The sequence below is a fragment of the Protomyctophum parallelum genome (genome assembly GCF_964188405.1).
Source record: "Protomyctophum parallelum genome assembly, chromosome: 14".
Lineage (NCBI taxonomy): Eukaryota > Metazoa > Chordata > Actinopteri > Myctophiformes > Myctophidae > Protomyctophum > Protomyctophum parallelum.
Genome location: NC_139709.1, coordinates 12,287,666 through 12,304,642, shown reverse-complemented (window position 1 = coordinate 12,304,642; position 16,977 = coordinate 12,287,666). Strand labels below are relative to the sequence as shown.

Sequence of the window (16,977 nt, the reverse complement as noted above, 5' to 3'; positions counted from 1 at the left end):
AACTCCTGATTTAGAAGACATTTGTAGAATCGTTCCCAGGTCAAAATGGGTTAAATGCACGTTTACAGTAGGTGTTACGCAAACATAAAATAATTTAAATGCAAACTTTTTTTCCCCCTTCCAATTTCTACCTAATATGACCACTCGTAATACAATTCTGTTCAGTGGTCTCTACTTGAAAGGGTATCCGTCCGGAGAACTCGCCAGTTTACCAACTCGCCACGATTTAGTGCATTTTAGTTTTTTTTCATCTTAAGACCTTAAATTGCATTCTATTGAGAGACAGGATAGTTGTTTAGAGTTATCACTAGAGAAAGTAGGAATGCTAAAAGTTTAAACACCGTAGTACCGAAACAATGTAATTCATCAGTAAACAATTCCTGAAACGGTAGGACTATACTTCATCATTGGTATTCACATCACTCACCTTTTTTATCATCATCTAGCTGACCATTTAATTGCACAAAATGATTTGATCACTTTGGAAATATTGTAGCTACAGTGGAGATCTTGTGTTTCCTCCTAGTTGATCCTGGTGGGCGACCACTGCCAGTTGGGGCCTGTCGTCATGTGTAAGAAGGCGGCCAAGGCTGGCCTCTCCCAGTCCCTCTTTGAGCGCCTGGTGGTCCTGGGGATTCGCCCCATTCGCCTGCAGGTGCAGTACCGCATGCATCCCGCCCTCAGCTCCTTCCCCTCCAACATCTTCTACGAGGGCTCCCTACAGAACGGAGTCACTGCCGGTGAGTCCACCAAGAACCTTGTCTATAGCCCATTCTGGGCGGGAACCCCTTTAAGCATTATGTTATACTTTAGCTATTGAAAAATAGCTTGTAGATCTGCTATTTTTTGGGGGGGGGGAAATCGTGAAAATGTGTCGCAAATCTTTTGAATAGCTTGTAGATCTGCTATTTCTTTTGAAAAATCTTTTGAATATAATCTTTCAGAGTGAATGTTTTTATTTTTAACTCAAACTCAAAAAAACATTTTCAGTTTTCATTTTTCAAAGCAAAGACACTGAACCCTACACTGCCCCCAATGAGTCGGTCGGTGTGAGCTCGCCACTATTGCCGTGTGAATGTGGGAAGTGAGGACGCTGGCGTCGATTGTTCGCCGCCTCACCTCCCAATGTATGAATGAATGAACCATTGTAAAGAGCTTTGAGCACTTGGAAAGGCGCTATAAAAATGCAATTCATTATAAAGACAGACTTTGGCAGCCACGAGTATTAACATCTTACGAACACACGCACACACACACACGCACACCCTCCGTTCTTTGTTCTACAGTGCATCAGTCACTGTCTGACTCATCTCTCATGGTTCATTCTCTCTTCTCTCACCCCACAGCGGACCGCGTGAAGAAGGGCTTTGACTTCCAGTGGCCCCAGCCGGACAAACCCATGTTCTTTTATGTCACACAAGGCCAGGAGGAGATCGCCAGCTCTGGCACTTCCTATCTCAACAGGTCTCAAAAATAGCTTGATTGTTCTGAAATATCATTTGGGATGTTCTGTTCCTTTTAACCACTTTTAACTATTATTTTAAACTTTAGCTGTTGAAAAATAGCAGATCTACAAGCTCATAGCACGGCACCGTGTGCCACGCTACGAGCTTGTACTGTAGATCTGCTATTTATTTTTTTATATCGTGAAAATGTGTGCAAATCTTTGAATATATATTATTTTCCAGTGAACACTTTGAACTCAAATCTTTGCATCTGGGGTGGGTCCCTGCGGAACAATATATTTTGAGATGCGGGTCGGCAATTTTGGGGCTCCTTGACTTGAAACATACGTTTCCCCTCCATCAGGCGCCCCTGATGGAGGGGAAAGGAACTGGTCGGAATAACGTGTTCCTTCCGCATGCTACGTCCGGCCGGGGAAATTCCCCCCCCTGTCAGGTGAAAAGAAGCAGCTTGGACTCCTCATGCATAGAAGGAAGCATGAGGTCAGTCCGCTGCCCTCCCAGGTTGGCAGAGGAGGTGTAGCGCCCAGGATTACATTAGATAATTGACACTGGGTGAAAAAATGGGTTGCAAAATCGTGGGATGAAAAAAAAAAAAACTGATAACAACTTTGATCCCTGTCTCCAGGACTGAGGCGTCCAACGTGGAGAAAATCACCACCAGGCTGCTGAAAGCCGGAGCCAAGCCCGACCAGATTGGCATCATCACCCCCTACGAGGGTCAGAGGTCATATCTGGTTCAGTACATGCAGTTCAGTGGCTCCCTCCACACCAAGCTCTATCAGGTAGAGACACTTTTTAAATGTTTTTATATATATATTTTTTTTATGGAGGGACAGACAGTAGGCTGACAGGAAATGGGGAGAGAGATGGGGGAGTGACATGCAGTATAGGCCGTCGGGATCGGGAGTCGAACCCGCGGCGCACTGCCAGACTGGATTACCAGCCACGGCCCAGGCGAGAGAATGACTGTGTGTTTTTTCAAGCCATCTTTGTTTTGATTAGATGGCTCAGTAGAGAGGAGGGGACAGCAGCAAGCAACACGGGTCTTGAGCAGTGTTGGTTTCGTCGACTAAAACTGAGACGAAAAATGTTGTTTGTCGACTACCTTTTTACACTGACGAAAACTAAATGGAAACTAAATGAAAACTCGGCTACGACGACTAAAACTGAGACTAAATATACTGACAGTTTTGTCAACAAATACAAACTAGGAAGGGACTAGTGGACAAGAGATCCAGTACGACGGCATCATGGCCCGCCAAAATACATTGACTAAATCACCTGTAGATTTAGTCGACTGAACTCTTATGATATTTAGTCGACTAAAACTAGACTAACACTAAAACATTCCAGGTGACTAAAATGTGACTAAAACTAAATAAACTATAAAAGAGACTATGACTAAAACTAAAAATCTAAATGTGCTGCCAAAAACAACACTGGTCTTGAGTGAGATTTGTACCCATTGGGCATTGCGGTAATATGTGGTTGTGCCAGCCGGAGGTACTCCTTCTGTTGTACTATGTGGCTTCTTGAAATAAGTGCAACAACATCATATCAACGGTTGGTAATGCTGGAGACCAGGAGAGCTAATTAAATTATTCCCTCTACCTGAAGTAATACATTAACGCATTGCCTGCCGTGCGCCCCTCGTAGCTTGGACAAAACTACTCCCACAAGCTGTGATGAAGTATAAAAATGAAAAGGGTGTGTCGTATTTTTTTCCACCGATGTGTCTTCCCAATCCATTTGCCAGGAGGTGGAGATTGCCAGCGTGGATGCGTTCCAAGGGAGAGAGAAGGACTTCATCATCCTGTCCTGCGTCAGGGCCAACGAGCACCAGGGCATCGGCTTCCTCAATGATCCCCGACGTCTCAACGTCGCTCTCACCAGAGCCAGGTGACACTTTTACTGAGAAATGGAATAGAGCGCCTGACGTCACTCGCTCATTGATTGATTGATTTATTAACAGTTTGCAGAATTACAGTACATTTCAAGTACAACTCGATACAAAAACTGTTAACTGTGAATGGACGACACCATTAAGCATTACACTTGTTTACAATAGGGCCCACCGTTTTCAATTCATCAAAACATTTAGAGACGCACTAATATACACTATATAGTCAAAACAGGAAATCATCATAGGAGGTAAAAAGGGAAAAGAAACATATCGAATTGCAGCCGTCCGTAGGTGCCCTTTGAGAGCAGTTTTGAAGGAGTTAAGGGATTCGCATTTCTTAATGACTGTTGGTAGGGCGTTCCACATTTTGGTGTCATAGGAGCTAAATTAATTTAGTCCCTTGTTTGTGCCGAATCTGGGTTGCACATCCCCTCGATGGGTTGATCTTAATATCGTCTGCTATAGAGCGTCGCAGTCCCGCTCCCTCGAGAGACCCGGAAAATAAATCCCCGTTAATTTTCCTCATAGACTTTTCAGAAAGTATTTATTTAAAGACGTTTACGCCGCGGACAAAGCCAACTCTTGTCGTGACAAATCATGACAACAAATCTTCTTTGTAATTCTTTGTTTGGTCCAAAATATTGTGTTTGTTGGCTTTGTAGCTTATAAGCTTATAAGGTCTTTAAATAAATAAGTTTTGAAATGTCTATGGGAAAATGCATTGGGAACTATTTCCTGGGCCTGCCGTCGTCATGAAAGGGGCGACTGCAACGCTCTATAAGCAGCAAAATGAACAAGCTGTCTATACGTTATTTTCAGGGAGGTGTCTCTGTATCGTTTGCGACAGTCAGTCACTCATATATATGATACTGGACCCCAGGAAGAATAGTCTCCATTACTGTGTAGAGTCTGTAGAGTAGACTAATGGGGATCCTTAACTAAACTAAATACAGTCTGTTTCTAGCTAAAATGTAACAATAGCGTGTTCGCTCAGTCAGTTGATTCTTCATATCCATATGAGTGAAGCGGCCTGGATGACTTGTTTATTTTTCAAACTCAGTTCTTATATGAGGTGAAATCCCCCTATGGGGATTATAATGCAAATAAAAAGTACATGAACCCGTGGATTTGCGCCCTCTACCGATATTGACGTCAGACTTCGGTGCTCTTAGCTGCTCTATAGTTACTTGTAGTATTTCAAGGGGTGTGGCAATTGAATGCTTTTGTTGTACTAAAACCAAATATGAGAAACAAGCCCCTTTCAGGTCTTAACTTTTCAGTTATCAACATGACCATCTTGCTCGTTCAATAACATTGGTGGTTCTTGTCTGCAATTTTACCGATTGTGGTTCATCACCATTCTTTTTGTGGCAAAATGCCCACAATAGAGTCTCAGTCCCGCCCCCTCCAGAGACCCGGAAAATAATTCTCCGTTAATTTTCCTCATAGACTTTTCAAAAAGTATTTATTTAAAGACGTTTACACTGCGGGCCAAACAAATGATTAGAAAGAAGAAGAAAACGGCAGGTTACAACACTTTTTGTTGTTGTTTTTCTTCTTTGTAATTATTTGTTTGGTCCAAAATATTGTTTGTTGTCATGATTTGTCACGAAATGTCTGAGGGAAAATGCAGTGGGAATAATTTCCTGGGCCTGGCGTTGTCATGGAAGGGGGCGGGACTGCGACTGCTCTAAACAGGGACAACAGGGTAAAAAAAAGCAATGGTTTGTGTGTTTGTAAGGTACGGCGTGATCATCGTGGGCAACCCCAAAGCACTGTCCAAGCAGCCTCTGTGGAACCACCTGCTGAACTACTACAAGGAGCAGAAGGTCCTGGTGGAAGGACCGCTCAACAACCTGAGGGAGAGCCTCATGCAGTTCAGCAAGCCCCGCAAGCTGGTCAACACCGTTAACCCTGTGAGTTGACGCATTCTGGGCCGGGGAACCCCTTTTTGGTGTTTTTAAGCATTGTGTTATGCTTTAGCTGCTGAAAAGCTCGTAGCGTGGCACTCGGTGCCGCGCTACGAGCTTTGTAGGTCTGCTATTTTTTTTAATCGTGAAATATATTCAAATCTTTGAATATATTACCGTATATATTCTTTCTGATCCAACGTTTTTAACTTAACTCAAATCTTTGCTTTTCAGATGGGGGTCGGCGGCCAATTACATATAATATTGAGAACCCCTGACATAGAAACATGAGGTTTTTCAGAAAACTGTCATGATTTAGAAGACTTTTTTTCTTTTTAAGAATTGTTCCCAGGTTTAAATGGATTAAGAGACCTAGGGCTGTATTTTGCGTGTCTTAAGTACCAGGTCTTATTCCCTAACTTGAGTAAACTAAAGACCTGGAGGCGTGATCAATGCTCTTTGGCCACTCAGAATAGCCAAATGGCATTGATCACGCCTCCAGGTCTTTAGTTTACTCAAGTTAGGGAATAAGACCTGGTACTTAAGACACGCAAAATACAGCCACTAGACTCATTAAAACCTACTACCGTTTCCGTCACGTCACCAACAAGACCAACATTAAAATAACGGGACTGGTCTTTGATAATAAATAAACGTTGTGTAGACATAGTGGAATAGCATGGTGTGTTGTCTTGATTCATAGGGGGGTCGCTTCATGAGCACGGCCATGTATGATGCCAGGGAGGCCCTCATTCCTGGGTCCGCATATGACCGCAGCAGCAATGGTAAGTGATGCCTCGTACTATTAACAATCATGCTGTTATTCTATTAAGTATTGCATTCCTAAATGGGGGGCGATATGTCCAAATGTTCCTACCGGACACTGTCTGGCTGCCTAAATATCGGGGAATATATTCTGCCAAATATCGCCCCGTGCTATTATTATATACCTTTTATTGAAGGTATTGAAGTTTTTGTTTTACATAATAGGTAGTTAAACTAGTCAACTAGGCAACTAGTCAACTAGTAAAAATCACTAGAAGCGAATAGCCCTATCCTCAAGTTGCAAGTTGCCTGCTCTAATGCTAAACATACCGGTACCGGTAGTTGATTTGTCACTCGTAGTCATAACTATACAATGCACAACGGTAAAAGGAACACACTCGCCCCCCATTTTTTGCACATAACTCTCACGCCCCAAGCGATGGACCGCACTCCCCAAGTTGCCGCGGAAGTTGGTGAGAACAACAGACTACAGCCCCTAATATTTAAGTTGTGAAGTAGTTGTTGGGCAAAATAAGTTACGGCGGACAGAGGCAACACCGTCTGCAGCGTAGTTGGCGTTGCGTCCCGATCTGGACAGAATGGTAAATCATTGGTAACGGCACTGTTGTTTTTGGCAGCACATTTTGATTTTAGTTTTAGTCACATTTTAGTCACCTGGAATGTTTTAGTGTTTAGTCTAGTTTTAGTCGACTAAATGTCACGCGATTTTAGTCCACTAAATCTACGGTTGATTTAGTGGACTAAAATGTGTTTTGGCGGGCCTTGATGCCGTCGTAATGGCTGATGTTACACTTGCTGGAAATACCCGATCTACAAGCTCACAACGCGTCGCAGAGTTGTGAACTCGTAGATCGGCTATTTTCAGCATGTGTAAAATGACTTATACTGGATCTCTTGTCCAACATTTTAGTCTACGGTAGTTTTAATTTTTTTGACGAAATTGTCAATATATTTAGTCTCAGTTTTAGTCATCGTAACTTAGTTTTCATTTAGTTTCCATTTAGTTTAGTTTAGTCAGTGAAAAAAGGTAGTCGAAAAACTTTTTTCGTCTTAGTTTTAGTCGACGAAAACAACACTGGTTGGAGTCGCGTCCCGAACTGGACAGAATGGTAACGGACCACTGCCCTGCCTCCCTCGTGTTGCTATTGGAAGCAGAACTTTTAACCTAATATAAACAGGGTTCCCACGGCCATGAAATTCCTGGAATTACGTTGACATTTTCCAGTCCTGGAAAAGTGTCCTGGAATTTGTCATGGGTCCCGGGGATATTTTCGGCTATGCATTGTTTTTTGGCTAATGAGTTAGTGTAACGCCCAGGATTTGAACTCGGGTCTCCCGCGTGGGGGGGGGATATTAGACTTTTGACCAAATGTCCAAAACATGTATGATGAAATATGTAACATAAGTCGTTTTTTTTCGCCAAAAACGGGCTGCATGACTGCATCGCAGCCTAACGTAAGGGCTATACCGCACATGACGACCAAGTACAGATCTACAAGCTCACGTGCTCCAGCGTGATGCGTAGTTATCTCCTTGTAGATAATGTTCCTGCGTCACGTGACACCAACCAGTGCGGTGAGGTGTGCAGTGCGGTGTGCAGTGCCCTGGTCAGCCAATGCGAACATCTAAAAAAACATCTCAAACTCCCAAGGCTGCTGAACAGGTTGCTCGTGTCGGCATGTATTTCATGTCTGATGTAAGGCCAGGTCAAACCGGTGCTTCTTGTGCAAGACGACAACCCACGCGAAACATTGGCATGACATTTGGAATGGAATTATACCATTCTGATGCTTATTTTTTTTCTACACTTTTGGGGCATTTTTCCACATAGGAGTAAGAGACTCATTATTGCTCTGAATGATTATTATATATAGGCCTGGAAATTGGGTTAAATATTCTGGAAAGGTTTTGGAAATTCATTGGAAAGAATGTGTGGGAACCGATTATGAGCATTTGTTTGTTTACAAAGTATTGATTTTGCTTGTAAGTAGCAGTGCAATAAGCAGAATAATGTACAGTGAGGCGGACATTATTGGAATATAAACTCCTTCAGTGCAAAGAAACATCAAGGTTTATTTTGCATCAGTGTTGTTTTTGGCAGCACATTTTGATTTTAGTTTAGTCATATTCTCTTGGATAGTTTAAATTTTGTTTTAGTCACATTTTAGTCACCTGGAATGTGTTAGTTTTAGTCGACTAAATATCATATTTTAGTCGACTAAATCTACAGTTGATTTAGTTGAACAAAATGTATATTGGCGGGCTTTGATGCCGTCGTGATGACTGTTTTTACACTTGCTGATCTACAAGCTCACAACGCCTCGCGACGCGTTGTGAGCTTGTACTGTAGATCGACTATTTTCAACATGCAAATAATTGTAAAATAGCCTATACTGGATCTCTTCCTAAAATGTCAGTCTAGTTTTTATTTACTTTCCATTTAGTTTTCGTCAGTGGAAAAAGGAAGTGGACGAAAATAATGTTGTCTTAGTTTTAGTCGACGAAATCAACACTGTTTTTGCATATAGGAATTCATTGAAAGCATGTGTCCATCATGTCGTTGGAACAGAAAAGCTCACCAAATTCGCTTTTGGAGTAAAACGAAAAACGACTTATTTCCACCACAGGCCGTACAGCCAACATGTACTTCCAGACCCATGACCAGATTGGAATGATAGGCACGGGCCCACACCCCTTGAACTCCATGAACCTCCCCATTCCCTTCAACCTGGTGATGCCCCCCATGCCTCCCCCCGGGTACCTGGGTCAACTCAACGGCCCCGCAGGTGAGGAAAGAAATGAAGTCACTGCCAATAACCCCTCCAGGAAACAACTGTGGTGTCCATATTGCACCTTGCATATTGCATATTTTCTGAAATGCACCTTAAAAACAAATCCAAACTAGAAAAAGTGCCCTTCTGGGCACAGGTCTCCACCAGGAGGATAGGAATGTTTAGGAGTAATATAAACATGTTTTTTGTTTGTTTGTTCCAATCTTTGCCAATCAGGATGGAATATTGGAAATGGTGCAGATCCGTGTTGATCGCACGCATGCACAATCCACCTGTTGGTGGCGCTATAAAAGGGCCAATGTGAAATGGGTGGGCTATATTCCTCAGCCTAATAGGATAGTGCGCGGCACCGAGTGCCGCGCTACAAGCTTGTAGGTCTGGTATTAAAAAAAAAAAAAAGTGCAAATCTTTGAATATATATTCTATTCAGAGCCAACGTTTTTAACTCAAATCTTTGCTTCTGGGGGGGTCGGTGGCCAATTACAGATAATCTTGGGGGTCCCACATGAAAATGTTTGACTGACATAGAGAAACATGAGGTTTTTCAGAAAACTCAGGATTTCAGAAGGCATTTTGTAGAATCGTCCTCGGGTCTAAACGAGTTAAAAATCAAATCCAAATAATGTGTTAAACTGTCAATTCTCTCCAGGTCGTGGTGGAGGCATGAAAGGCAAAGTTGGCAGCGGCGGAGGAGGAGGGGGCGGAGGAGGGTCACGAGGCGGCGGCCGTCAGAGAAACCGCGGTGGGATGGGGAACCACAGCGGGGGGAACAACACGGAGGAGGAGGGCCGGGGGACGGCAGCCAGGCCAGCCAGGATCTGCAGGGCTCCCAGCCTTTCTCCCAGGGCCCTCCTCTCACCCAGGGCTACATCACCATGAGCCAGCCGTCCCAGATGAGCCAGCCTGGCCTGTCCCAGCCTGAACTCTCACAGGTACCGGTTTGATACTATGGATGATTTGAAGCAGGGACGGGCAACTTTGACGATGGCGAGGGCCACTATTATTTCCACACTCACTCACACAATGCATGTTACTGTCGTAGCAAAAATAGCCGATCTACAAGCCGATCTACAAGCTCAAAACGTGCCGCATGTGGCCCCCGGGCCGCCAGTTGCCCACCCCATTTTGAAGTGTTAGACTTTAGGCATGTAACGATTCACGCAACTCACGATACGATTCGTATCACGATATGTGATTCACGATACGGTTTTTACGATATTTTAAACAAAATATATTTTCCAGAAAAATTACCCTTTTTTTTAACTTTTGCTCCAAAAGCACTTGAATATGATTGAATATCACTAAAGCTCACATTTCACATCACGCTTTTTATTTTTTAAATCAATGTTTTTTATTTCAATAAATCAATTCATATCGCCGGGATTAATATCGATATATATCGATATACGATCGTTACATGCCTATTAGACTTTGATTCTGGAAAAAACTGTGTTGATTGTCCCATTTTATAAAGAGCTAGAAGCAATCTTTCTTTACGAGCTGAGTTGCTTTATTGCTTCTTAATAATAGCAGTGCCCATTACTACATTACACCCGAGAGCTTTTGAAGCCGTCTTGTGTAAATGCTTTCTCTTGTCCCGTGACTGTCTCGAAAGCAATCGATGAGGGAAGAACCAAAGATGTAGCTTCGATATTTGATTTATCTCCTATGTCGAGTCTTTCTGACTCTTTGTTTCTTCACGTTGGTCTTTTTGTTTTTCCACTTCATAGGACAGTTACCTCGGAGATGAGTTCAAGTCCCAGATTGACGTGGCTCTGTCCCAAGACTCCACCTACCAGGGAGAGAGGGCCTACCAACACGCTGGTGTAACTGGACTGTCCCAGTACTAGGCTGTAAGTAGGGCTGTCAAAGAAAATCCGTTCGAATTAGAATCGCGATTCCCGTCATGAACGAATCGAAATCACAGTAAACATCATGTCTTCAGTCATTTTCAAGTCACTGTCACTTCAGTTGGCTGGAGTAGATTGTGATGAAATCCTATGTATTTTGAATAGAGAATAGTTTTGAATCTGAAAATCGTCTTGAATCAAAATGATTCGATCAAATCGTGGGACACCCAAAGATTCACAGCCATAGCCGTAAGGCAACTGCAACTTTACCTGCAACCCATTTTAGGCCCGACGTCTAAAAAATGTTTTCTAAATCCTGACAGTTTTCTGTTTCTATGTCAGTGGTGCTCAATATTTCATGTCAAGGATCCCTCAAATTATATGTAATTGGCCGACGACCCCCATCGGAAAATATGTTGTTTCCAGGGACCTCCCCAGAAGCAAAGATTTGAGTTAAAAAACGTTCGCTCTGAAAGAATATACATTCAAAGATTTGCGCCACATTTTCAAGATTTTTCAAAAATAGCAGATCTACGAGCTCGTAGCGTACTCGGTGCCGCGCTATGAGCTTGTAGATCTGCTATTTTTCAATAGCTAAAGTATATAACATAAAACACCAAAAGGGGTTCGCGTTCAGAATGGGTTATATTTTGTTTTACTTTGTACGCAAATAACATTCCTTTTGGTAAAACAACTCCATCATGCTTATCTTATATCAAGAAACACAACTTTTAAAATACAACCTGACAAAATCGTATTTAAATCTATTAATAAACCTTTTCTACTCCCCCGTATTTAAATCTATTAATAAACCTTTTCTACTCCCCCCCCCCCACTCCCCCCTCAGGTTTCTGGAAAGGAGCTAGGCCTGTGTCGAGCTTAGTTCGTCTGCATTTTAATCTGGGTAATAACAAAAAAGAACAAACATGGATACCCGTTTTCCAACTGCTACAACTGAAGCACCACTGTGTGAAAGTGACGGGAGAGAGAGAGAGACACCCAAGAGAAGCCAAACCAATCACAGGAGTGAGAGAGAGAGGGAAGGAAGGAAGGAAGGAAAGCATGAGGAGAGCTGGACGGGAAGACAAGAGAGCAAGAGGAAGGAGATGGAGACAGAAAGGGCTGCTGCCGCTCGCACACAACACGTCGAGTTGAGCGGTGGAGCTGTTGTTGGTCAGAGTAGTGCAGTCGGAGAGGAAAAGACCTGAAATGGGTCAAGGGAGAGGGTGAAGGGTCCGAAGATCTTTCCGTGGGACCCGAGGGGCAGCGTTGTGCCGTGTTCTCCCCCCCCCCCCCCCCCCCCCCCCCCCCCTCCACACCATTGAGGGATCTCCTGGTAGTACGGTTGGTTACGGACCTTGCTCCATAAGCCGAGAACGATGGAGGAGAGAGGGTGTTCTCCCACCAACTTCCTCCGGAGCTCACTCCACCGATTGTGTCCCATATGCATAGGAGAGAGAGAGAGAGAGAGAGAGAGGAACAAAATGGGGCGTTCAACTCTTGAAGCAGTCAAGTCGATACGGGAACTTTTTTTAAACTCAAAGTTTGACTCTGGGGCTTGCGCACACAGAGAACACTAAGAGAGTGAAAACACAAGGTGTTCCGATACACTTTGGGTGGTCGTGCCCCATAGGACAGATCAAAATGATTTCCGGGGGGGGGCCTGGGAAGTGGCCGCGGATCCTTTGCTTTTCATTCTAGAACTTTGAGTTGGAAAGTTTTCTCCTACAAAGTCTGTTTTCATGGAGGTTCTCTTGAGAGACGGGGGAAGCGAAGCGAGGGGTGGCCGTCTTTCAACCAGGTCTTCTCAAGGTGGTCTGCAAAGTACCAAGTAGTGGAATTTGCTTTTGAGAGAAAAAAGGAAAAAGAAAAAAAATTGAAAAAAAGAGAACAAAATGTGTTTAAAGGAAAAACATTTGTTTTGTCTCGAGACAAATTGGTGACAGACCCTGAGAGGTCTGTGGTGAGTGAGACAATGTTGTTTTTGGTTTCTTCTTACAAATGTATGTCTTCTTTCTGTAGGTAAAGAAATAGTACAATTATATACAGTAACCATTTTCTAATTGAAAGAAGCAGTGAGGCTATTTTGTCCTTGATATTTTCCAAATTAAAAGCCAATCCACAAGAATCTGAACCTTACACAAGCTAGCAGACTGGCCTCATCTTATGCATAACTATATCGATATAACTGTACAGAAGAGTGACACATTCCTAAGACACTTACCCAATAAGTCCTTAGTTGAATGCAAGAAAAACAAATCCCTTTACAGTCAAATTAAATCATCGATAAGCCAAGAGATCATACGTTTAAGAAGAGAGAGACAGCTAGCAACATGAAATGTTGCAACATTTTATAGAATATTTCTGTCCCAACTGAAAACGAATAGATTGAAGATAAAGCATACATTTTGACAGTTTGATCCTGTTGAAGAAATTTTTGATTTGAATGTTTAAATTGATTTTGATTCTGCTTTAAGATCATACATTACCACTTAGATGATTAACAAAAGGATCATCTATAAATGTAAATTATTCTTTATCAGGGTGGCTCTCGGAAGGTTCTTGTATACATTACCCCCAAAGAATGCATCATTTCATGCTTTAGTAGTTGATAAGAATGCATCATTTCATGCTTTAGTAGTTGATTTAATGTTGACAAAACATGGTATAGTGAAATTCAAAGAACTGTAGTTTTACGTTGAGCTATACTTACCGGTACCTTGTTTTCATTTCCCATGCCCTGTAAGAAAGAACACATGCATTATTATTGTAACCTATGATGGAACTTGTTCATTAATCTGCCATTTGATTCCAAGACAACCTAACCCTTTGCCTACTACAGTATGTGGCATGCTTCTACCAAGACCAACACGATTAGTTAGTTAGTTAGTCACATGACATTTAGTTTAACCCATTTACCTGAGGACGATTCTTAAAAAATGTCATCTAAATCCTGACAGTTTTCTGTCAGGATTTCAGAAGCAAAGATTTTAGTTAAAAACGTTCGCTCTGAAAGAAGCGAAGCGAAGAATATCCCGCCCAAAATTGAAACATAAGGGTGAATAGTGTGTGATTAGACTTTGTTAATGTCTTTCAGTTGGAAAATCAGTTACTTTTAGCAACGGACACATGTCATACGACAAAGTATACGAGGCTTAACTATATCCATTCAACATTCAACGATGTGTGTGTTTGAATGCTGCCTGGTTCCGTGGTACCAAAACGTTCTTAGATTAATATTATAATGTAGACTCAATGGATTTGAATCATTATTCCACATTGAAATACTGAGGTCACTTTAAGGCCATCTTAACAGTAGCTGCATATTTATCACATTTCTTTTTTTATCTGACCCGAAATAAGTTTTTATACCTTGTTTTGCTAATTAGCATGCACAGATATGAAGCAGTATATAGCGCGAGTGAACTCTAACTCATCCAGACTACATTTCTATACTCCATTAATTACCTTCTGTCATTACTTGGTGTTCATGTTTAGTTTAGTTTATTGGTCATTTAAAAATAAACACCTTATACAATGTATTCGGTTTTTTTGTTGACCAAAAGGGAGTGTTGACAGAAGCCTCAGCTTATAATGCCTGCCCTTTTATAATTCAAAATAGCTATAAAGTATGAAAATACAAAGAAAACCAAGAGTCACAAACTATGTGCTTCTGTAAAGAAAACACACTTGACTGTGTTTAACTGATTTGATTACAATGTGCATGGTTCAGATTGGAAGTAATACTGTAGCTACTCCTACAAACAAAATGTTTAGAAGATGTCTTGTGACTTATAAAGGTCTTTTTCCCTGCTTTTCTCTGTGTGATCTCGAGTATTACTCATTTAGGGATTGTTATTTTGTGTTAATCTGTTAATATCATTGGGGTGGGGGGAAACAATAAAGTCAGTTTCATTCATTCATTCATTAATTTCAGGTGATGTGCCGTTGTCTTTTGAAATGGTTGTAGTACTTCCAACTCAGCCTTTCAGGAGTGGCTAAGTGGGTAACATTGACGAAGTATAGCCTACATGATGTGAACATGCAAGGTTCATCGATATCAGACATTTTTGAGTGGTACAACCACTCCCTTACGGAGCTGTGGGTGCCTGCGTGGCTGGCTGGCTGGGTGGGAGCACGAAAATAGCATTGTTGTTTTTCACCACCTGTGCGCACATTAACTGTATATATGATGATTTCAGGTGTGCCAGTACAGTACAGTAGAGGGACCCCCACACGGTAACTGTCATTTCTCAACCGTTTTGGACGTGGGGCAGCTCGCCGGAATCGGCCCGGCCCCCTGGGCGCGTTCCTGGGGGTCTGAATGTTCCGGGGACCCCCACATGGTGACTAATTTCTCTACCGTTTCGGACGTGGGGCGGCTTGCCGGAACCGGGCCGGCACCCTGGCAGTGGTCCTGTGGGTCTGCATGGAACTTCCGGGGACCCCCACGGAGTTGCAACAATCACTTCACACTGATTTATTTTATCCTGCCCCACAATGACTTTTGTTTTGTAGCAATTGTAGAAATATTAGGCCTTTAATTGTCGAACGTTCTAATCATGTATGTTTAAGACCATTATTGATTGATTGATTGATTGAAATATTTATTAACAGTTTGTAGAATTTACAGTACATTTTAAGCACAAACTCAATACAAAGACTGTTAACTGTGAGTGGACGCCCCAATTAAGCATTACACTTGTTTACAACAGGGTCCACATTGTTCAATTCATCAAAACATTTAGAGACATACAAACATTTAGAGACATACAAATAGACATTTCTATGTAGCTAAAGAACAGAACAGGAATTCATCATATAGGAAGCAAAAAAGTGGTTATTATTATAATAATAATTATTATTATTATGAACATAGATGTCTGAGTGAGATGGACACTTGACAATATACCACCAGCAGGTGGTAGTGTTGACTAGTGTTGACTGACAACGTGCGGTATAGTGTTGTTTTTGACAGAAAATAATTATTTTAGTTTTAGTCAGTCTTTTGAATAGTTTTCATTTAGTTTTAGTCACATTTTAGTCACCTGGAATGTTTTAGTGTTTGTAGAATTAGTCGACTAAAATCTTATGACATTTAAATCGACTAAAACTAGACTTGATTTAGTCGAACAAAATGTGTTTTGGTGACATCACAACTGTGACGTTGTGAGCTTGTAGATAGGTTATTTTCAGCATGTAACCAAGTGTAAAATGACTTTGCTTGTCCACTAGTCCCTTCCTAACATTTTAGTCTAGTTTTTTATTTGTTATAATTTATAGCCTAATATAGCCAGTCTCAGTTTTAGTCGTCATAGCTTAGTTTAGGTAGTCGACACACTTTTCTCGTCTTAGTTTTAGTCGACGAAAACAACACTGGTGCGGTAGGTAGCCAGGGCGACTCAAGCGCAGCTGCAGCCAACCAACCGGAGAGTGTCGCGCGCTCCTCGTGCTGCTGCTGCTGCTGTCAGTGAGGAATTTAAACCAGAGACAAAGTACTACTCTATAGTAGCGGATCTGCGATCATAGACAAGAAGCAGGCGCAAAGCTAAGCGCAGCCGAGGTTTAAAAAAGAAACTGACCCTGACAGAAAAGAAAGGACCCTGCCAGCTGCTTATTGACAACAATGAACGATGGATGAGACTGCTGCTAGCTGCTGCAGTCACTTTTGACAGCGATCGAGAGACGAGACAGTGACTGTTCTGACACGGACGGAACTCAAGTGGTGACCCAACTCGTGGCGTTTTTTCTTTCTTGTCAATTCGTGTCTGCTTGTTTGCAAAGCGCTGCTTTCTTTTTGGTCAAATGGCAAAATAGCGCTTTGCAGTAAAAACCACAAAAGAAAATCCCCGTGGAGAATTAATTGGGTAGGCATCCGGATCCGGACTGTGGGAACAACAGAAGATCGGTTGGGACAGCAGCAGCAGCAGCAGCAACAACATCAGGCAGGCATCAGGGTGATCGCAAAAAAGGGAATTCTCCTAAAAATTCAGAGGGAATTCGCAACAACCAAATCAAAGCATTTCTTGTACATCGAAATGGGGTGAGACGAGTGTCGGGAACATTTAAAGGCACATTTTGAACTTCACTAGATTGTCTACTAATATGACTTGATATGTGTGGACGAGTGAAGTTTTTCTTTTACAAAAGGAGCCTGCCCAGTGTTGTGCTATTAGGGCATTTGGTACAGTTATGCCACGAGGGGAAACGACCTACCTTCCTTTTGTCTATTTTTCCCCAGTCAAGATCTACTGTATGTTAACCAACTCT

General features: G+C 42.2%; 2 protein-coding genes across 3 annotated transcripts in view; both read left to right on the top strand.

The window, feature by feature from the left end:
• Positions 1-14,523, top strand: part of LOC310870909 (regulator of nonsense transcripts 1-like) — a 35,547-nt gene extending 21,024 nt beyond the window's left edge. The window contains 11 exon segments of the mRNA XM_083782277.1: positions 527-740; positions 1,347-1,464; positions 2,092-2,248; positions 3,223-3,365; positions 5,111-5,285; positions 5,983-6,064; positions 8,693-8,851; positions 9,507-9,650; positions 9,653-9,789; positions 10,588-10,710; positions 11,555-14,523. Of these exon segments, the coding sequence (XP_083638403.1) occupies positions 527-740; positions 1,347-1,464; positions 2,092-2,248; positions 3,223-3,365; positions 5,111-5,285; positions 5,983-6,064; positions 8,693-8,851; positions 9,507-9,650; positions 9,653-9,789; positions 10,588-10,707 (1,449 nt within the window). The 3' untranslated portion in view covers positions 10,708-10,710; positions 11,555-14,523.
• A 1,616-nt stretch (positions 14,524-16,139) lies between these two features.
• Positions 16,140-16,977, top strand: part of LOC310871082 (homer protein homolog 3-like) — a 57,282-nt gene continuing 56,444 nt past the window's right edge. For both annotated transcript variants that reach the window (XM_083782556.1, XM_083782555.1), the window contains exon 1: positions 16,140-16,750. The gene's annotated coding sequence lies outside the window, so the exon portion shown is untranslated. The remainder of the gene's footprint in view (positions 16,751-16,977) is intronic.